Consider the following 23,287-nt stretch of genomic DNA (forward strand, 5'->3'; position numbering starts at 1 on the left):
CCTGTGTTAAATGGACAAGCTGTTGAGTAGGATAACTGGAAGATGATGAGTGTTACAAAAAAGCCTGTGTCTAGGAAGGTGGAAGATTGCAGGTTATGCAGTTTGCGGGGCATTCTGCGAAATGAAGAAGAGAATTACATGTCTAAGAAGCAGCTTGAGAATTCTTGCTTTCTCTGGGCATCCCTGTCTTAAAGCCTCTCTGTCATTCATGTTGTGAAACTCTCCAGGGTAGTTTTATGTATTGCCATAGCTACGTAGGTATGGAGGTGATATTATTTAAAGATGTCTTGTCAAACGAGAAGATCATTTGTGCATAACGTTACAGTACAGGGAAAAGCCTTTTTTTTCTGATGGTAGTAGAATTTGCTGAATATACAGTTGTAACAGTCTGTTAGGACAACTTGAATGAATAAAAAAAAATTTAAAGGATATGAGGCAAGAGAACCTTTTGTGACATAGAAAAGGCATTCAGCATTTGAAATGTTCTTATTTTACACCTCTCTAATGCTTCTATTCTGAGCTCTTCATTGTCACAAGAAGTGTCAGAACAAGAACCTTGATGAAATTGAGTGAATAAGCGAAGTTTGAGGCTCATTCTGTGTCATAATTAAGGTGAATATGAACACAAAGGTAAGGCTTCTTATCCTGTAATGCAGTACAGAACTGCTGTGGGAGCAGCGTAATAATTCTTAACTGTGTGATTAAAGTTACTCTTCCACTGAAATATTTGTGACCTTATTGAGGTTACATACCAAGAAGGCATTGTTTTCCCTATTTGAGACAATGGACTTTTAAGACTATCGCATCTGAAAGAGTTCATTAGTAGGAATTTTGTTAGGTGAGGTTAGTAATAGATTGCTTTACTTAATGAAAGTTTTGAGTTTAAGTTTAATTGGGCTACTCTGGGTGTGGCTGTGTAGGGGAAAAATAGCAGTACATTTTTAATTTCTACCATGAAGTCTGTGACAGATGGTGTCTTGTCTGTCCATGTGAATTCTTCCTGCTCTATAAATATTGATTGGAGGAAAAAAATAAATGATGTTCCATGGCTTTAAATAAAATGTGTTTTGGTTGATACAGGAGTTACTAAGGGAACGCAAACTTTTTAGAAATAGAAGCTCTCCTGTTATTCTCACAGGGTCAGTCATGTTCACTTAAATTTATTAACCTGTGCTCATGATTCAAAGATGGTAATTGGCACATAATCTGTTTTCTTTGGGTGAATGAGTAAAAACAACCATGTAGAATTTATAGAAACTTTTGAGGTGTCCAGTTCCATTATTTTGACTGTCAGGTAATGCCAACACTTTGCTTTAAGACAGCAGTCTTAAACATTTGATGTATGAAATCCTTGATACTGTTCTGAAATATTTTTCAGAAAATTATTGTTTCTTCAGGCTCATCCTGACTTGATGTTCTGAACCATGGCCCTTTGTAGCTAAGCAGGAAGACCCTTACTGCTGGCAGATTGTGTTTCAAGTTGTGGCTTTTCTTTAGCAGACAGAAAACTCTGTATGTTGCTAGAGAGACATTTTGAAATGGCTGCGCGACCTGCAATACAATCGTAGTGTTTTCCAGTCTAGGGAATGGAAGAATTGCTGTATGTGGAGAAAACCTTTGCCCAAGTTGGATTTTTTAAATCAAGGGTATTATTTTTTATGCCACTTTTATACTTCTTAAAAGAAGTAATTAGCTAATTTGCAGAAAGAAATGGTATTTACATAGTGTGGAGATGAGTGTATTACAGTTGCACTGTATTTTATATAGGTGATTAAATGTACATACTTTTATGCATGTAAAATATCCCCATGCTGCTTTAAAAAATTGAGATACCACTGGCATAGAATAGTCTCTTTCTGGGCAAGAAGCACTCCAATTAGTGTGAAAGTAGGCCTTGCTTAGGAAAATGTATGTGTAAAGTGCAGATCTTGCTGGAAATAATTACAGAAAACTTGCTGCTGTGGTGTTATGTTATGTGGTGCAGGTTGAATATAGTGACTTTGCTTTCCATTCTTGAGCTACATGCAGTTGTCAGAAGGTTTACTTCTGATTTTGAAGTAAATGGTCCAAAACTGCTGATTAAACTGGGAAAAAAAGAATAACTACTAATTACAATACCTGCAGAAAAGTATTTTTTTCTGCTTATTTTCTGAGGTTCTTAAGTTGTAGCAGCATAACCAAGTTTGAGTCTAGTTAACTAGAAAAGCCTCTTGCAACCTTCTGGGTTTTTTTGTGTTGACAACTCTATTACAAACATGAACAAACATGGATAAACTTCTGAAAACCTCTTATTTCTAGCAGTCTACCCTTGGGAATTAGGCTGTGACTCCTCTCTTGAGGACATGACTTATATTTATGCAGTTTTCACTAGTTACTCAAGGAGTGCAGAACAGAATGGAGTTTGGCTGACAGGCTCTGCATAAGAGGCTAGAATCCCATCCTCACTCTGCCGATATTGTGTTTTGTCCAGCACTATGGTAGCAGGAGCTAAAGGCTGTGAAAACATTCTTTGCCAGAAAACTTAGCAGATAGAGCTCTTGGGGCACATAAGAAACAAATATGTTGAATGAGAAGGCACTTGTTTTGCTTAGCAGTTTTTGGAGAGAACTTTTATTAACTTTTTCACTTCTGTTGATCATGGTAGTTTGTTTAGTTAGACTTCATCTTTGGTTCAGTTATGGCTGAGTATCATCAAACGTTACCACCACCTTCAGCACATGGGTAATACAACAGAGGTCAGCTTTCAGCAGGCTGAACGTGGATATCAAGAACAAATCGACCTGTTTGCTTCTGTTCTCTTTCTGGCAAGCCCTTCCAAGGAAGAAGGCCAATGAGTTGTGTGGACTGTCGTGATTTTTCATAGTCAGACAAGTATATTTGTGTCTGGTCGTGTAATGGGGTGCAAATGTGCAGTTTTGGTGATATGACTGGCATATGTGATGATGTAGCATTGGAGGAGCCTGAGACTTTGGCCTTTAGATGGTTCTACAATAGTCATGAGAGGTTGTCCTGCTTGTTTGTTTAAAAGCAAAAGAAAAAAAGAGATTGGGAAACCTTTTATGGGGAAAGGCAGGGAAGCCTCTTCTGGTTTGTTTTAGTTCTGTGCTTTAGAACTGATTAGCTGCCAGTGCAGCTCTCTCAGGCCTTGCTAATTTGAGCATAAATCTCTAGGCCAATGGTTTTGTTGCCTCCTAGAGGACTGTGAATGTTGCAACTGTTGTGTGAAGGTTTCTTATTTTGATTTCTACTTTATTATACAAAATAAAAGAATTTCCTTTTGTTCTCTCAGTTTGTGGGTGTGAATCTGAAGGCAGTGTGTTCCTCTCAGAACATCTGAATTGACAGCAGCTTTAAAAAGCGCGAAGTAAGAATAATTTCAAATTTAGAGTTAACCGATCACTGTGAAGGGATTTGTATAATGCAAGTGTGGTTATTTCTTAGAAATGGAAGAGTGATTATACAAATTCCTGCCCCCGGTTAGTTTAAGCCCTCTCCTCTGTCTGCTGTCTTTGAAATTACCGCTCCTGTTACCTGGTAGCAGTGCCACTTGATTTTCTCCTCAGGCTTTCTTTAGCCATAGTTGTCAAAGGTAGTTGATTTAAATATAATAACTTCTAGAATGATAAAATTAGCTTACTGCTTTTTACAGTGCCTGGTGAAATGGGACTGCAACACAGCTCAGTGGCAGCCCAATGTGTTTGCAGTAACCAGTGTCAGCGTCTTCTCGGTATTTGCCTGCCTCTCTTTTGGGAGCTATAGGCTGAATAAGATGTCTGTCTTCTACATATATGCTGCAATTACAAGCTGTCCTGCCAACTGACTAATTGCATTAGTATATTAGGCTGTAAAGTGTGGTGTGTGGATGACATGGCTGCATGTCCTACTTAGCTTTTCTTGCTATGAGGTTGTAATATCTGGCAGTGGACACTTGGAAGCAGAACCTGCTTCTGTTGCCACAGATAGCTGCCTGTGGTTCTAAATTAAAGCCATTAGTTGGCCTCAGTCGTTGATGGGTAATGAATTGAATTGAGATTTTATAGTGGAAGGAAGAAACTGGCAAAGTTGTGAAATAACTCAGATGTTACATAAACCCCTGTAACTGGATAGTGTTTTGGGAAGCTGAAATAGACATTCTTTCTTAGAAATGGTAGATTTTGTTAGATTTCTTGAGAGGGAGAAAATCTGTTCATCTGATATTGTTAAGGAGCAAACAATTGATTCAAATAACATTTTTTTTTTTACAGCAGAATGTAATTACTATATAATTATAGTTTGTTCTAAATTCTAAAGGCCACTTTGCATCTGAAAAGTCACTTTTTCAAATGTCACCATGACTTGTTTTATTTTTATCAGGTAGCGGTAAAATCAAATTTGAGTTGAATTGAATTAATCAGTGACTTTTCCTTGTACACTCAATGAAAACTCCACACATTTAAGCATTCATGGTGAATGAAGAACAGCAGATAAATGAAATAGTATAGTTAAGCCTGTGGATCTTTGCTGTTTCTGAAGTTCTTCATTCATTGTATTTGTATTGGTGTAGGCTCTTATGGCCACAGATATGTTGGTTTTGTACTGATTTTAAAGCCCAAATTGTCCCAATTTGGAACTCTAGGAATAATTATGTTGTTGTATGAACTAGGAAAGGATCCACTTCTCTCAACTGTGTTACTGCAGAATTGCTAACAGAGTGAGGTGAAGCCTGCATTGATTAACAGAATGAGCAGTGAGTCTTAAATGCTCGTGGGAAATAGCTTGCTCTCACTTCTCCTCAAGCAAGATCTGATGCCGTAAAGCAGTGATGAATAACTATTTATATAACTACATGTTAATTACATTTCAGATGCAGACACATTTGGATGTTATCATGCTGTTCAGTTTCTTGTTCAGTTTCAGTTCAGTTGTTGTGAACTATATTATTTGTGCGTTCAACAGACTTTATTATTACCTTGTCCAGTAGGTTTATCTGAATACAACATGCCCTGAGATTTATTTTTGTGTGTATTTGTGTAAATGGGACTTTTGCTCTAATTTCAAAGAATAGGAACTTGCCAGTTTTGGAGAGCGGGATATTTGCATGTGAAAACTGGTCACCTGTGCTTGTGAATGTATGGAAATAAGTAAAAAGTTTGATCCTGGTGATAGTTCAGGGAAACAGATTTGTGGCAATGATACCAGCAGTATGAAAACAGTGGTGCAAGTGATTAGATGTCAGGAAAGCTGTGCTTGTCCACAGTTATCATTTGTTATCTTTTTCTTTTGGGTGCAGTAGGCTGGTATTTTTGTTGTAGATTTCAAACCAGTGGGTTAGTTTTGCCCTCACTGACAACCCCGAATGCAGAAGGTTGCTGTTTGATTTAAGAGGTTAGGTTTCACATGCATTTCTTTGAAAGATAGCTTTCCTTGCTGTTAATTTTGAAATGAAAATACCAAATGAATCTACTTCAATGCCAAAAGGATTTCAATTTAATGCAGCGGATCATTGATGCTGAGTTTCAGCTGGCTTAAAAGTTAGGAAGTCACGTTTATGATTAAGAAATTGTAGTGACAAGTGCATCATTACGTTTTTTTTAATAATATGAAAGACCAAACAGCCTGATATCGAAGACTTTATGAAGGTATCAGTACTAAGAGTATATTTCTCAGCTGGCATGCTTGTTATTAGTACGCAGATAAATTAAGCTAAATTATAATAATAATTATTAAAATGGAAATAACCTTATTTATAGTCATATCTGTGGAATAAGATAAATGCAATTAATCTTGCATTTGGAAATGTTTTTTCTTTTTAAATATCTCATTTATGTCTTTCTCTTTGAGCTTTGTTTGAATTATAAATACTGTTGATAGTTTTAATGCATTCTTAACTCTAAAACTGGTATCTTCTGTAATGATTGTTTGACCTAAATGCTGAAGTTCTTTATACAGCTATCTTGATTGCTGTGCATAGATTACAGTGTGGTCTCAATTCGAAAGGTGATGTGTTTGATTAGATTTAGAATGTACAGAAGTCACAGTACTATGACAGTAATCCTAATCCCATTTCTTTTGAGTTGTATTCAGAAGAGTTTACTTCAGTAACCTAAGATTTAAAGGTGTTTAAATTTTAAAAGCACTTTGTGTGAACAGCGAGTTAAATGCTTTCATTTGGATGTTGGGTAGAGACTTTGGATACAACTGTGAAGAAATATACTTTTCAGTTTGACAGATGTTTGTAACGTGGGATGGTCTAGGTGCTTGACTAAAACCTCTGTGCTTGGCTGGTCCACCCACAGCTGAAATTGCATTGTAGTGCCGATTCTTGCACTGTGTGTTCTCACTTCTCAGAGTAGTTCACTAATAAAAAAGGAGTCATATCACTAGCAGATTACCATGATTCATTCTTCACAGATGGGACAGAGAGTTGTCTAGCAGGTTACTTTAATTATACTTAGCTGTCCAGGTAAGATCATGTTAAAATTATTGTGAAGTAAAAATATTGTGTCTCCAAAGTCTAGAGCGAACATCTATACTAAGTTACACACCAGATCACCAGTCCCATTAATCTTGTTGCTTCCCCTGTTTTGTGGTCTCAGTGATTTTGCTGCTTGTGTATTCTTTTAGATACCAGCTCTCCTTAATTTTAAGATAAATGTGTATACATTTGAGTAGGGTCACACAGCAATCAAGCTAGCCCTTCCTCTTCCTAAGATAGTGATAATGGCAATAATTATATGAGTTGGAAATTAATGTAGAGAAAAATTTCCTTGTGGAGATGAATAGTTAAGAGATTATATTAATACATATCACAGAAAGCCAGAAGAATCTACCGCCAACTCCAAGTACTTGGGAGTTCTGGTTAAACCAAGGTTAAACCAAGTAATCTGGGTTTCCCCTTGTGTTTGAGGTACTAATAGGATACATGGACCCTTCCTGCACATTTGAAAGGGAAATCTTGGGGTTTTCTGCTGGTTCTATGGAATTTTTTTTTTCAGGAGCTATGGGAGATATCATTTCCTTCTGTCAGTGGTTGCTTCTGATATTTTCATGCTTGTTTCACGTGCATGTTATAGATCAACTACTTAAGAATTGGATGGTACATGTTTTTCATGCCGGGAAGGAGCAGTTCTGGAGTAAGGTATATTCTTTAGCAAGTAAGTATTTAATGAGGTAGTTTGTTTAAAACTGAAAGCTATTGTATTTTTCACTGGCAGTTATATAACGTTTTGGCATGATTTTGGCATAATTATTGGATTAATGATGCTCAGTTTCCTTTTCAGTAATTTTTTTTCTAGCTTGCAAAAGGACCTCAGAAAAGTACTTGGATGGGCTAAGTAAATACCATCTGTGCAGTTGAATAAATGTGTGTAAAATATCTAATTATGCATGAAGCTATTGGTAAGTTCAAGGAATTCAGCAACAATTAAAATGCAAAGGATGATATAAGAGCTCAGTCTTCTATTTTTCACAGGAAAACTGAAGTGTGCTTTGTCAGTATCGCAGTTTGGGCACATTTCATACTGAATAATGCAAGCTTGTTGAACTCCGTAGCATGCAGCTTTTGTTCTTGAGGCTTCTTGAAGCTGATGCAACCTCAGCAGAAACCTGAGGGATTTTGTTTGCTGGTCTTAAGACAAATGGCTGCTTTCATTTGTATTAACAGTAATCAAAGGAAATAACTGCTATATTGATTAAATGAAACTAGTCTTCTGTCTCATTCTTAAAATTTCACTTTTTCTGTCTCATATAGTAAATATGAGTTTTGTTCACTAAACTGCAGTTTTGAACAATAGCAGGAGATGCTGTACATGTTGAGGAAGTGGGTATTAGGTTCTAGACACACTTCAGTGTAGTCAGTCACACGTCAAACTGTTTAAGTTTCCACTTTGACACCTAGGTATCACTGTGTAAATGCATTGTACACTGAAGCGTTGAATTGAGTATGAATTAAGATTTTTCCATTCACAGCTCTCTTGTTTTCTAGGAGATTTTTTGGTTTAGGCTAGTTGTGAGTGGTAGCTCAGGAATAAAAAGTGCTCTCCCACCCCCAATTCAACACAAGTATTAATATTGGAAGATTATTTTTTTGTCATATTGATATTAAAGGCAACAACGTGTGTGTTAATCTTCTGTAATAAGAAATACAGTTTCTTTATCAACTCACAGGCCCAGACCTTTTAACTCATCTAATAGAATTTGTTGTATAAGTTTTGTTAGCCCAGCTGAAAATGTTGAACTTCTGAGTTCATGATGACTAGTGGTTAAGTAATATTTTTTTTTTTTCAGAAATAAATGCAGCTACAAAACCCGAGTAAACTGCCAGCAGCCAGTAGTGCTTCCTTTTATGCACCACTTTTAGACCTTTCTTAATTCTCTTCCTAATTCATAAGCACTGTATTTTTCTTTTTTAGCATGCTGCTGTCCCTGAAGTCCTTAATTTTCTTTGAGCTTGGTAGCATTTTTAGCGTTTGGTGTAATTTCTTCTTTCATCTAGGTGTGTTGATACTCAATAAATCTTACTATAGTGTTCATATTGCCTCCATAATTTGTTGTAGAATTTATTTCTGCATTAATAGATGTCTTTTTGTACAAAATTGTTGAAGCTCTTGATAGTGGCATAACAGTCTTTATCACTCTGTTCTGGCTGATGTCACTTTGTGGGGAGACAATGCATGAAATTCTCAGTTCCTTTCTAGTGCTACTTTCTGTGCTCCACATGCATGTAAGGTTTCCTTTTACCATTCATATAGCTGACTTGTTTTGGCATTTTGCATACTTTACTGCATGTTTTATTCTCTCATCTGCTCCACATTCTCCATTCAGTATACTTCTTTATTCTTTGTAATTTGTTTTTATATTGCATGTATAGTAACAAAAGTTTGTATTTCCCTAGGCAGGAGAAGAAACATTGAGAAGTCCTAAAGCAAAGGATGTTTTGTATTGTCAGCAGTCCAGGCCATTTCTTATTCCAATCTAGTAATATAGTGGTAGACAGCAGTTTCAGAGTGGCTGGGCAAAGTGATTCCTAGGCTCCTGATGTGAAAAATAGTCATCTTTGCACTTAGTGCAGGTTGAATTCCACATCCTTTCTAATGTTAACAATCTGAGTTATACAATCTAATACAAAAAGAGAAATATTTTCAGGTATCATCATTCCTGAGCTGTTGTTAGTCTTAGTGTCATTCTTTGTTTGAACTGGGATGTGGAAGTGGAAACTTAATAATTCTGCATATACTATTGCATTGTGTATGCAATACATGCCTTTTCTCACTGAACTTGAAGTCTGTGCATTCGTAGCTGACTTGAATGAATTTGACCTCCTCCTGTTATGTATAAAATCAATAGGCCCCAGCTCTGTATACAGTTGGCACTGTAGTCTATGTTGTGCCTCTCAGACTGGATCCATCCTGTGAATTATTTCCATCTATAGTTTTGTTTTGCTTTGTTTTCTGGAGGAGGCAAAAGAACTGTTTTAGTAGTGGATGCTTCCTACAAATATAAACTTTTCTCCAGGGGGGAAGGTGGGCAGAACCATGGCTGCTGCTGTGTTTGGGTGTGTAGGTTGACACTTTCTTCTGCAGCAGAGGCAGCCTTTTGCAGTCATAGCTGATACCATCCTCACCCTGTGTGGCTGGCAGGAGCATCAGATGAGTTCTTTAGTTAAAAAGGTGCTCTCACTTTACTGCTGAGAGCAGGAGAAAAAGGATGCTGCTCTGTGACTCTGTGGACCACCGATGTGTGGAAAAACGATAAATAGATAGATGCCAAGCTGCTGCGTGTAAGTTGGATAACATGGGCACAGAAGACATCAATGATCCAAACATTTTACCTTTTTAAGGCTGTGAAGATGATCCAGCTGTGATGCTCAAGTATCTTCTTAACATTGTTTGAAAGTTGAAGCTGAAAATTTAAGAGGTGGAGACACAGCAGTGTTCTTAACACGGTTACTGAAAAAATATCATGGGAAACAAATGCAGCACAAATTTCACAGGTCTTGTGAAAAAAAATTGTAGGTAGTGGACCGATGTCTGCTTTCCAGCACTTGTTCCTTTTCTCTAGCAAGCAGAGCACCTCGAATATTTCTTACCTCTGCGTTCTTGATTGTGCGCTTCCTTGTGTTTCTGTGGTTATGCAGTGGTTTGATTGAGGAAAACTTATAATGTAGTTTATGGATTGGATAATTTTCATTTGGAACTCGCCTCCTAGTCTAATTCGCTACAGCGAAGAGAGTGTATAGTTTGTGTTGGGGACTTCTTTCACAGGTACTGCTGATGAAACTATAGACTGAGTCTCCATAAGATGCTCAAACCATAGTTCAGCAAACTTGATTTGCTCCTCCTTTGTGGCATCTGTTTAGTTTTGCCAGGGCAAATGCTTGTAAGTTTGCATGGTGAGGAAGAGAGTGGAATTGATTGGAGTTTAAAAGAACCATTTGTTTCTTAGGTTATTTGTAAACTAGATTAGGTACTCCATCCACCATGTAGCCCTACAAATACAGTGCTGTCACAACTGAATGGATGTGTTAGGACTAGGACTGAGAGGCTGCCTGTGTTGGCAGTGCTGTAGAAGACTTATTTGTCAAACAGGGGCTTTGATTTCTTAAATTCTGTGACCATTAAAAAAAAAAAAAGTACAGATCAAGCCTGATCTATTAGTTGGAAGCATCGCTTCCCTAAGAGCGGTGTGTGTATGCTATATATCATATACATATTCAATATACACATGTATGTATATATCCAGTGTTCTGATATCCATTTACCTTATAGATAAGCCAGAAATTTATATGTGTGAGTGTTCCAGATAATTGAAAACTTTAAGATGGAGGATATTCAATGGTCTGTTTTGTGGCATTTAATTTAGGTTGGGGCACTGAAAACATGCTACTGATTCTTGATTGTGCTGAGTGCAATGTTTCTGAGAACTGAAGGTCTTGAAGGACTCTGCTTAATACCCTTAATTATTTACAGTAACAGGTCTTTGTTTTGTTATAATGAACATAGCAGAATATGTTTCTTGTTTTCAATATTATACATAGAAACAGGATTCCCAGGTTACTGAAACTGCTATACATGGGCTATCAATTTGATTAGGGCCAAATTAGTTTCTTTATCTTTCTATACAGAATTTTGCTAAGTGTAGGTATTGAAATAACTTTTTGCTTGCCTTACAGTCAGGTATACTGTATATACACTGGCTGGTATTTTGGTGTTCTGAAGATCAGAGTATCAGATCTTAGTCTGATGAGGGTTATATTTGAATTTGGTTTAATGATAACTTGAAATCATTATCTTGTTTGGAGAAATCCCTCTAGTTCCGTAGTTCCATACTCAGGTAGTTATCAGTGTACCATTTAGTTGTCTAAAATCATTGCTAGGTTTGAGCAACTTTAATTTTGCTGTGCCAGGTGTAAGGGGAATTTGCTTCATAGAATTTTGAGCTCTGTGTAAAGGCATGCAGAGCAAATGCGTTGTTCAGGTTATCAGCCAATATACAAACTAGACCTCTCAATCAAAAGGCAGTTTGGAACATGGTTCCGAATGTGTTTATAGGACTGTTGTTTCATGAAATTTTTAATGTGTCTGAACATTGAAAAGCCAGTTTCTTGTTGGTTTGAACTGGTGTAAATGAGGGTGACTTGAATTTAGCTATTTAGCTAGTTTAGGTTACATCAGTGAAAGGACTAGCTCTGAGCATGTTTTCATGTTTGTCCTTTAAGCAGTAAAACTATAGCAGAGGCTCTTAATTTCTAAAATGATAGATTGTTTTCCTTTTGTTCTGAAATACTTTGGATATTAATGAAGAAATATTGTGTTTGCTGGCTTATACTCAGCTGTTCTGGATGTACAGTTTGCTAATGTAAATCAGCAGTTTCTGCTTCTATAAATAGACTTCAGCAGCAGCTGCAGAGCAAAACTGACAGGCTTTTGGTCATTTTTATTATTGCCATTCAGAAATTGTTTGAATAGCTGTGAAAGTGTCTGGTAGTATGTATGCCTGCTGTACTGATATTTGAGGTTATAAGTAGTTGATGGGGAAGGAGTTGGCTTTTATAAGCCAACGGTGTGAGAGTAGAGGCAAAGAGCTCTCTATTCCTTCATTTGGGAGTTCTTAACCTATACTTGGAGCTCTTTTATACAGAAGACATACTGTCCAGTTGGCTAGAAGTCAAGAGTTCTTAAATGGAGTCTGGGGATGGTGGCAGTTAAGGGGATAGCATTTATTTAAGTTCTTTATAGCTGCATATAAGGCAGCCTTTACAAGCATGCTCTTGTGGGGATTGCCATCATGCTATGCTCTGAGAAACTGTCTCCTAAAATTTTTGATTCCTTCTGTTTCTTGGTCTGGTATTGTCTGCTGCATGGGGAAGAAATCTGTGTTTTTAAACTTCTAATGGATGTCTTCTGGCTTGATAACCTAAATATTTTCAGTGCTCCACTACTAGAAAAATGGATCATGCTAATTCTTGATAGAATAAAATACTGACAGTGTGAAAAAGCATAAAAGGTGTTTGAAAAGAAAACATGGACTTGTTCTTTATAGAAATGATTCCTCTCACATTTTATTCAGCTACCATTTTAAGGGACTAATTATGGTTCATTCACTGTGAACGACCATTTGTGGTATTAATGAGGTCTAAATAATTGGGAGAGTGAGGAATGTGGTATATGGCAGATCCTTGCAGGCTGTTATGGAATCTAATTGAGGTACAAAATTTAGAAGAACTAAATAGTTTTAAGTAGTATAAAATTTAGAAGAGCTAAAGAATGTAAACACTTTTAAAGGTTTTGCTAAAATACAGTATAAAAATTTACACTTTAAATGTGTCAGGGAAGGCGAGCATGTTCCATACCAGCTTAATTCCTTCTGTAAAGTATAGAAAATCTTAAAATACAAGGTTAGTATCTTTCGTGGAATGAACAGGAAGGAGGAAAAATGGTGACTTTGAAGCAGAATTAGTTTGACTTGTGTAATTCTTTGTGCTTTAAAGACAGGCAAAAGGAGTTAATTCCAAGAATCTTTCTGTGAGAGACTCTACTAAATAAACCTTTTATTTCTGCTTTTAGTCAGCAGATAAGCAGCGAGCCCTGGAAGAAACCAAAGCCTACACAACGCAGTCATTAGCAAGCGTAGCCTATCTGATCAACACTTTGGCCAACAATGTTCTCCAAATGCTGGATATCCAGGCATCCCAACTTCGACGCATGGAATCTTCCATCAACCATATTTCACAAGTGAGACACTTTTCCCGATTTTTTGTTCTTCTCTTTGTTCTTGAATTAGATTGCCTCTGTTATTTTGTGAATGAGAAAAATAATTGCATTTAAAACAGAAAGATGCATTTCTTCTTATTAATTCTGGGAATGGACCTCATTATGTGTTTTGTGTTAGTGTGAGCATTTCACATATATTAAGAGATTAAATTTATTATTCTTGGCCAGCTTAGCGTTTGGGGAAGGGTCCATTCGGCATAAGTGAAAAGCAGAGAAACATTGCTAATGGAAAACTCAGGATATTATGTTAAGGGACAGATTAAGCTTTCCAATTCCTGTTTGGTGGCTTACTGTACTTTACTGTATTTATTGGCTACAGGCACTTAAAAGAAAGAAATATGAAATGAGTGGTAGAAAACACTACTTGTCATATTTTTACTTTTTCTGTTGCTATAATACTGGCATCTTATCACAAAAGCATAGATGACAAAAATAGTTTCTCCTGGCTTTTCTTAATAAAATGTACTTTGCAATGACATGAACAGAAGGCAAAATTAATGTTTCATGTTTGTGTATGGCTGCAGAAATGCCATTGTTTGCAGTTTTTCTGAGCAGTAATAAATTAAGCTAGTATTATTAGGAACCCATGTCCCATCACCGCACTGATGGCAGAATTTTGACTGCCAGAATGGCTGAGGATGCTTGATAGATTTATTGGACGTTTACATGCTAATGTTGAATTAAAAGATAAATTAAGAGCGATGATACAGCTCTTTCTGTTTTTCTGTTACTGGAGAGTTGGTTGGCATCCTTATTGAATATTTTGTGTGATATTTGTAGTACTTATGTAATAATTTGACCAATGCATTTCTGCTGCTAGGGTTTCTTAAGCTCCATGTGATAATATAATAAATTAAAATAAATAATAATGTGGTATTAGAAAGACATTTGAAAATAGGAGCTGTGTAAGGTAGGAAGTAAGCAAATTGAGCTGATCTGTTAACTTGGAAGTTACTGAAAGCGTTGCTGAGCTAGTAGCGGTTTGAGCCAGTGAAGAGGTGGCTAATTTTATGTTAGCTTAACGGGCTGAAGTGGGTAACTGAGGGGTCAAGTGAATTCCAGATCAGGTGCAAAGGGTGGGAAGGATTTTCCCTTCTGGGGGTAGTGTGCTATTGGATTGCCTCAGTTATCTCGTGCAACTGCATCCTCAAAAGTAAGCTGAGAACTTTCATTTCTTCCTCCGCATGCTTGTTGTTAATCCATGGACAAGTCAATTCATTTTTCTTTTTCCCAGAAAATGCTACAAATTGCTCTGTGTGCGTGTGAATGTATATGTGCTACATTGATGCTGTGTATGTGTGTATATGCCTCCGTGTGTGTATAAATATGTGTGTGTATAAATACCTGTGTATGTTTTATGTATGAGCTTCTTGACAGGCCAGTGCCGGCTGACAGTTATTTCAACTCTTTGAGAGCCTGATGCAAAAGACAGTATGTGAATAAAAATACTAGGAGTTCACTGGGTTTTTCCATTTGATAGATGTGGAAAGTTCATTTTGTCACACAGTTTCTGTGAAGTGTTTTTTGGGGAAAGGGCCATAGCTTAGATTTTTAAAATAGAGCACTAAATTGTCAGCATCCAACACCTAATGAAGATGTATCTGCCAAAATTCATAGGTTGCATTTGAAAAAACAAGACAAAGTTTATTTTTTCTACATATCAGTGTAAAATTGAAAATGGAGCGTGTTTTTAAAAATTTTTTAATTATTATTTTTGACTGCATTATCCATGTGTAGGATGCTCCCCAAATCTTCATGCAAAAAATTATATCATAGAAGCAGACAGTACTTGAATTTTGGATACTTCATACATGAAGTATGTTGATCTAAGGAACTTAATATTAAGTTGAATTCAGTATGTTCAGAAATGGCTTCATCCCGTGCTACCGGTGTTGTAGATGGTTATATCGGTTGTTTTAATTTCAGTGGTTATTTTTCTTTAAAAAATTAATCTAGTTTGTCACAGTTTGTGTAATAACTTCTTTTCAGGAAATTTGACTATACTTCTCCTATAACAAGACTAACCTGCAGCAGACTTCCTCTATCTTTTTTTACGTTGAGTGTAAAGTTCAGTCAGCTGTTTCTAGTACCACTTAAAATGCCTTGTGCTATAATACCTGATTGCCAGATTACAATTTCAGTCTGTCTTGAAATGATATCAGTAATGTAGAACAGAAAACAGGCTAGTAATTACCAGCTGCTCACAGTGCATTATTGCATTAATGCTTTTGTCAGTTGGTATTGGTATTGAAGTTCAGAAAAAACTAATGCCAATTATGATATCTGAATGTGCAATACTGCTTTTAATTCTGATCTGAAATTCCCTATATTCTCAAAAGAAAGCAGTAAAATAATTTGGCTTTCAGTAATAAAACTTTTTAAAAAGTACTTGTTTTGTTCAACTGTAGCTCAAACTGAAAGACAAGTGATTAACTTTAAAAGATAAAATATTCTAGTTCCCTGTTCATTGATAGATTGACAATTTATAGCATTTTCCGTGTTTCCTTCTAGATGCCAGCTTAATCAAAGAGCTGAAAAGGATGCTGATAATCATTTGTGGTTTTTCAGATTATATATAGGTCCTGAATAAGGAAATTGTTACTCTTGAAATTCTTTTTATGCAACTGATTAAATCCCGTTGGTTTCAAATGTGAGATTAGTCTGATTTGATCTGAAAGCTGATGAATCTATTCTTATTTGCCTTCTTGAAACTTGTCCACAACCAGCTGATAGGCAGTGTTTCATATTTGGCTGAAAATTTAAATCCGAAATACAGATCATCTGTATAAATAATTATACTTGTTAAAAAAATGTGTTAAAGTTTTGAAGTTATCAGACACTGTGATATGTTACCCATGTCCAAGTTCTTTCATCTGGCAGTTTTTCAGGTTTTAATATTTGCATAATGAGAAGTATTTTTCAGGTTTAGCTATGGAATACTCATAGTTAGCAAGGTCATCTTTAAAACTCTTCTTTAATGCTAATTATATAAACCACCATGTTATCACAAAGATGAGTGATGGTGATGAGTTATCTTCAGTGGCACTGCATGACGGAGAAATCTGCTTCATCCTTTTCTTAGAGAATCTGACCCTTGTGATATTGGCTGTGAGAACAGGTATTGAATGGACTGCAGACTTGAACTTGAACAGCATGTGTTCACCTGGACCTTCTATTGATAAGTCAGTAAAGACTTCTAACCACTTTCAGTTGTATTATTTTTGCAAGGTACAAGAATACCCAGACTTCTTAAAAAATGGTAATGCAAGTTTAGTTTTCCACAGTATATATTACCTGTTTATGGAGCAAGTGGCTTTTCAGCATTCTTGTATCATTGTGATCTCTTTCTTTGTGTATAAATTACATACAACTTGAGTTGAGGCAATTAATATCACATTTGTAACCTGTCAAAATTAGACAGTTACTGATTTTAAAGTGATAATCCAGTTTTCAAGGTAATTTCCAATTAGTTTGTTTAAATTCTATCTGTTTTAGAAAATAAATGCTCACCATCAGCTGACTGATGTCCAGCCAGTCCCTGAGCAGCGCATGCCCCCTGCCAGCTTCCCCCCAGCTTTATGCGCTGAGCACAGTAGCCTCTGGTGTGGAATATCCCTTGGATCACTTGGGGTCAGCTGTTCCAGCTGTGTTCCCTTCTGACTTCTTGTGCACTCTTGGCCCACTTGCTGGTGGAGTGGTGCGAGAAGCGGAAAAGGCCTTGGCTGTGTGTAAGCACTGCTCAGCAATAATGAAAACATCCCTGTATTATCAACGCTGTTTGCAGCACAAATCCAGAACACAACCCCCTACCATCTACTATGAAGAAAATTAACTCAGTCCAGCCAAAACCAGCAGAAGTAGTTAAATACTTCTTATACTACTTAACACTTCAAGACATTTCACTTACAGGTAGAAGAGAATATTTCTCAAAACTAAAAGTTTGGTGACTTTGAAGTGGTAAATACTGTTAACTTTGGAATCCCAGAAATGATTTAATGTGTTTTGGTTTTTTTCTATTTTGATCTTTAGAGATCTTGAGGCTGGTTTTATTGAATTCAGTATGGAAACTTGATGTTTCAAAAATGTCAGAAAATTCCTAATAGAAAAAATGCAGTGGTTTATGTGTTTTTCCCCCTAAGCTATCCCTTGGCTTATTGCAGGCATCTTGGAAAGCATATGAAGAGATGATAGTAATGAGCTGAACCTCTAACAAACTGTAATTAAAAAGCTTTTGCCATAGGTAGTGGAGCTGTGGGGGAAAAAAATGTGTAATAATGTTGTCAGGAGTCTGAAATTTTTTGTTAGACAAGTGTTTTAAGTTACAGAAGGGCACGGTGTGTTCCACCTGCTTTTCCCTACAGACTTTCCAGGCCAAATGTTTTGTTAGTCCAGCTCTAACCCCATAAACTTCCCAGCAGAAGTTTCTGAACTGCTGAATAAACATTTTGCTAGCATTCGCCTGTCTCACTTAAGGGGTTTATGCTGGTACTGGAGGCTATAATAATTACCTGTGTGTCGAGGATAAGTGTTTTAATTTTCTTTACGAGTCAGTTAATCTATGTTCCTTTCAGGTACCTGAGTGTTCTTTCTGCTGTTTTATAGGTGTCTTAAGATCTTATGACTTCAGTAGTCTACTAAGGAAGAAAATTACATTTTTGAAAAAACTGCCAGCAAAGTGCTTTTCAATACAATTTTAGGAGTATGTGCCAGAATTAGGTACCATTTTTATACTCTTGGTCATTCTGTAGCTCTTCAAGGTAAAAGAGATGTTCTGAATCATCATGCAAGAGAATTCCCATTAGATATACTTCAAGTTTTTATTAGATTTTATGCAGTTCTGTTTGTCACTGTAGTCATGCCCCACTGATCACCATAGGCCTTAAGGAAACCAGTTGTACTCACAACTCCTACGAACAGTTAAAACGCCACGCTTTTCATTTATGTAAACAAGTTTTTACAGTGCAAATATACCATCACTACAATAATATGTACATTAAATATCTGAACTCATGTTGTATTTGTAGATAATTGCATAAGAAAATACTAAAAAAAAAATCTTTAAAGTTAAGGGAGTAACTTGAAATACAGAGAAAGGAAGAAATAATCTTGCCAACTTTGCACAATTACTTTCTGATTTGTAGTTTGAAATTAAGGCTCTGAGATTGTAGTTTCCAAAGCATAAACTAGTCTTGAATGACCAGATTCAGATTCATAAGATTTTGATGTTTCGGTACATTTGAAACATCCTCCAGTGATGGTGGCTCAACCACCTCCCTGGCAGCCTGAGCCAGTGCCTGATGACCCTTTTCTGTGAAGAAATTTTTCCTAATGTCCAATCTTAGCTTCCATGGCACAACTTGAGGCCATTTCCTCTCGTCCTATTGCCTGTCGCTTCGGAGAAGAGACCAACACCCACGTCTCTACAACCTCCTTTCAGGTAGTTGTAAACAGTGATGAGATCTCCCCTCAGCCTCTTCTTCTCCAGGCTAAACAACCGCAGTTCCCTCAGCCGCTCCTGTTGTAGGAGCTGAACAAAACTCAGCACCCTATTTGAAGTGTGGCCTCAGCAGTGCTGAGTACAGAGGCACAATCACTTCCCTGGTCCTGCTGTCCATGCTGTTTCTGATACAAGCCAAGATGCTCTTGTCTTTCTTGGCCACCCGGGCACATTGCTAGCTCATGTTTAGTTTTCTGTCAACAAACACCTGTAGGTCTTTCTCTGTAAGGCAGCTTTCCAGCTGCTCTGCCCCACACCTGTAGCGCTGCATGGGTTTGATGTGTCCCAAGTGCGGGACTCTGAACTTGGCCTTGTTAAGCCTCATACTGTTGGCCTCAATACATTGATCCAACCTGTGCAGATTGCTTTGTAGAGCCTCCCTACTCTCAAGCAGATGTACGCTTCCTCTGAGCTTAGTGTCATCCATGAACTTAACTAAGGGTACGTTCAATCCCTTCATCCAGATCATTGATAAAGATATGGAACAGAACTCGACCCAGCACTGAGCCGTGGGGGACACCACTTGTGACTGGCCCCAGCTAGAGTTAATTCCATTTACCACAACTCTTTGGGCCCAGCCATCCAACCGCTTTTTACTCAGGAGAGGGTCCGCCTTTCCACGCCAGTGCAGCCAGTTTCTCCAGCAGAATGCTGGGAGGAATGGTGTCAAAGGCTTTACTGAAGTCCAAGTACACTATATCCACATAATTTCCCTCATCCATTAAGGGTCACCTTGTCATAGAAGGCGATCAGGTTAGTTTGGCAGGACCTGCCTTTCATGAATCTGTGTTGACTGGGCCTGATCACCCAGTTACCTTGCATGTGCTCTGTGATAGCACTCAAGATCACCTGTTCCATAACCTTCCCTGGCACCGAGGTCAGACTGACAGGCCTGAGGTTTCCTGGATCCTCTCTCCGGCGCTTCTTGTAAATGGACGTGACATTTACTGGTCTCCAGGTAAGTGGAACTTCCCCAGTCAGCCAGGACTGCTGGAAGATGATTGAAAGGGGTTTGTCAAGCACCTCTGCTGGCTCTCTTAACAGCTTCAGGTGAATCCCATCTGGCTTCATAGACTTTGTGAATGTCCAGTTAGCTGAGCAGGTCTCTAACCGTTTCCTCATGGATCATGGGAGCTTTGTTCTGCTCTTCCTCCCTGTCTCTGGCTTATGAGGCTGAGTACTCAGAGAACGTCTTACCTTACTATTAAAGGCTGAGGCAAAGAAGGCATTAAGTATCTCAACCGTATCCTCATCTTTTGTCACTATTGTATCCCCTGTGTCCAGTAAAGAAAGGATGGAGATTCTTCTTGGCCCTCCTTTAGTAGTTAATATATTTGTAGAAACACTTTTCATTATCTTTCACAGAATTGGCCAGTCTAAGTTCTAGTTGGCCTTTAGTCTTTCTGATTTTTCTCTCAACATGATCTTGCTTCATCCGTGTAATCCTCCTGAAATGCCTGCCCCTTCTTCCAAAGCTCGTATTCTTTCCTCTTTTTCCTGATATCCACCCAGATCTGTCTGCTGAGCCAAGCTGGTCTTCTTCCCTGCCAGCTCATTATCCGGCACATGAGGATTGCCTGCGCCACCAGGATTTCCTTCTTAAGGGCATCCAGTCCTCTTGGGCTCCTTTGTCCTTAAGGAGTATGTCTTCCGTGGAACTTAATCAACCAGCCTTCTGAACAGTCCAAAGTCTGCCCTCTGGGAGTCCAAGGTGGCTGTTCTACTGACCCCCATCCTTGCTTCTAGCACTGAGAATTCTATCATCTGGTGGTAGCTATGACCCAAGTGTCTTCCAGCTGTCACATCTCCCACAAAGCCTTCTCTGTTCAGAAACAGCAGGTCCAGTGGGGCACCTTCTCTGGTTGGCTCACTCATCAGCTGTGTTAGGAAGTCATCTTCCACACACTTGAGGAACTTCCTAGACTGTTTCCTCTCTTCTGTATTATGCTTCCAGCAGACATCTGGCAAGTTGAAGTCTCCCACAAGGACAAGGGCTAGTGATGACAAAACTTTTCCCACTTGCTTGTATAATAACTCTTCAGCTTCTTCTTCCTGGCTGGGTGGTCTATAGCAGACTCCCGCCGCAATATCTGCCTTGTTAGGTGTTCTGCTGATTTTTACGTATAGACACTCAACTCTATCATCATCACCATTAAGCCCTAGGGTGTCAAAACACTCACTAATACAGAGAGCTACCACACTGCCTCTCCTTCCTCGCCTGTCCTGCCTGAAGAGTTTATAGCCAGCCTTAGCAGGGGATGACTCTGTAGATGTTCTCTTTGGTATGACTGCTACTTCTTCCAGAACTTTTGCTTCCACTGTGCTGCAAAAGCAAAGGTCTGGTGCAGAGAAGATTTTTCCACCACAGGTGGAAGATAAAATATTGAATCTTACCTTGATGTGGAGTGATGCACGTTTGGTACTGTGACCCGGAACGTGTTTTTGTGCTCTGTTTGCAGTGATGCTTGTACAATCAATAATATCCTAAGAGCTGTGAAGGTGTGCTCTGCACTGTTGTACTTCAGGATGGTATATAGACCTGATTATCACAGGGAGCTTCAGGAAGGTCTTTTGGGAAATGGGTTGGAGAGTGGTTTAGTTGTTAAGTAATCATAGAAATAGATGTAGTTCTGTTAAGCTTGTATGAACTGTGGATTTCTGCAGAGTTTATATATTGGCCAAATCTGAGTGAGTTTTCTGAGGGTGGTGGAAGATGTGTCCCAGATAGTTTAATTACTCCTATTAAATTTCAGATCATTGCTCAATGAACTCGAGCTTTCCAAAGAGAGAGAGTTGCCAATGGATTTTGACCATGAATAATTTGGTTTTCTGTAGCTTTCTTTTAATAAATAGTTGTGCAGCTTTAGTAGAATCCTTAAAGTTTTAGCAGGTTATACTAGAGGTGGCAGAGATGTGCATGACAAAGCTGTATTCAGGGCTTAATTTTAGTGAAGTTAACAGATCTTGAAAATATGTTGCTAGGGAAATAACAGATGATAGATAGTAATTTAAGCTTCCATTTAATGTCCCTGGTATTTGTGGAAATTCTTCTCTGGAAAGAATGTGAAGAAAGAGCTGCTTTGAAGTGTTTTTTTTTTTTTTAAAAAGTAATTTTAAAGATTGTGATGATTGCACAAGGTAATGTAGGGTCCATTTTGCTTCTTCTGCTATCAGTAGCATGAACAGGCTGAAACAGTCACCAAGCCCATTGCCGCAATCTCTGTCCATGGGGAAAAAGGAAAATTAAAGTAAAATGTGTTGTGATAACGAGTTCTCATTTGTACCTGTTCTTAGTTACTACAGAGCCTGCTGTGAAAAGTCATTCTTGTGCCATTCGTGATCACTGAAGTAGTAGCAAGAAATCCTGCGAGTGTTTAGAAATCCTAATGATGGCAATTCTGGCTGTTTTCTTATGTTTTCTAGCCTGTAGATAAAATATTTGTTCACAACCATGGCAAGGAAAGCTGTTTTGCGAGCAAGGAATTATTTTCAAGTGATGCATGTAGTTGATGCACTATGATTTAAGAGATTGTATTTTCCTAGAGAGAGGGACTTTTCAGTACTTCTTCCTAGTCTTGTTACCAAACAAGATTTGAGAACGTATTTTTAGGCAATGATTTTTCAGCAGGGCTTTGTCTTACACCAGAGATTCTCCTGTGTTACTCATTGTAGTGTGTGGAGGCAGGGATTTTCAGTGTTTGCCTTAGGCTTTCTATGTGAAGGCACTGGGCTTAACACTGGCTTCATTTTGGATAAATTGGTACCAAGACCTTCTAAAATCTGATCATTGCTTTTTTCTTAGTTATTTGTAATGACTGAAATAGCTTGGCAATTTGTCTGAGTGGAAGTTTACTCTGTCATGTGAATCCAGTCATAGTTTAGCAAACTGTTTTATAGTGTAAGAAAACCTGCTTGTGGTTTGTTTTTCAGGTCACAGAAGTTAAGGTTTGGGAAGATCTGCATACACTTCATCTAGTTTGAGGCTCTTTCAAAGACAAGCTTACAAAGCAATTGTGAAATTAAAAATAATAATGGAAGGAATCGTGTCAGTAAATTAATGGGAACTGCTAAGAATGAAAAGGAAAAGAAATTTTGCCGAACTGTAAAGAATGAGAGTAACAGAAAGCCCATAGTACCTGTAGGTATTAGTGTGGGTTTAGAGATGGCAAGTTCAGCAGTAAATTTAACAAAGATGATGTAATAAGTATATGTGGCGATATGTTTAGCACAATATACAAAGATCTTCGAACGTTGGAACTGATTCATTTTTTTTTATACTGACTGTGTTCAAATGCATACCACTGTTAGTAAATACACTGCGTCTTTTGTAGACGGTGGACATTCACAAAGAAAAAGTTGCTAGAAGAGAAATTGGTATCTTGACTACAAACAAAAACACCTCAAGAACTCACAAAATCATTGCACCAGCTAACTTGGAGCGACCAGTTCGCTACATCAGGAAACCTATTGATTATACAATTCTAGATGATATTGGACATGGAGTGAAGGTAGGTAACACCGTTAAAACAGCCAAACTGCA

General features: G+C 37.8%; 1 protein-coding gene across 18 annotated transcripts in view; it reads left to right on the top strand.

The window, feature by feature from the left end:
* ABI2 (abl interactor 2) overlaps positions 1–23,287 on the top strand; it is a 68,468-nt gene that overhangs the window by 14,748 nt on the left and 30,433 nt on the right. For 13 of the 18 annotated variants that reach the window (XM_054069993.1, XM_054069996.1, XM_054070000.1 and 10 more), the window contains exons 2-3: positions 13,044–13,211; positions 23,079–23,255. In XM_054069993.1, the coding sequence (XP_053925968.1) occupies positions 13,044–13,211; positions 23,079–23,255 (345 nt within the window). The remainder of the gene's footprint in view (positions 1–13,043; positions 13,212–23,078; positions 23,256–23,287) is intronic. The other 5 variants (XM_054070004.1, XM_054070011.1, XM_054070012.1 and 2 more) reach the window with 1 other exon arrangement.

The sequence above is a fragment of the Cuculus canorus genome, chromosome 6 (genome assembly GCF_017976375.1).
Source record: "Cuculus canorus isolate bCucCan1 chromosome 6, bCucCan1.pri, whole genome shotgun sequence".
NCBI classification, from domain to species: Eukaryota; Metazoa; Chordata; class Aves; order Cuculiformes; family Cuculidae; genus Cuculus; species Cuculus canorus.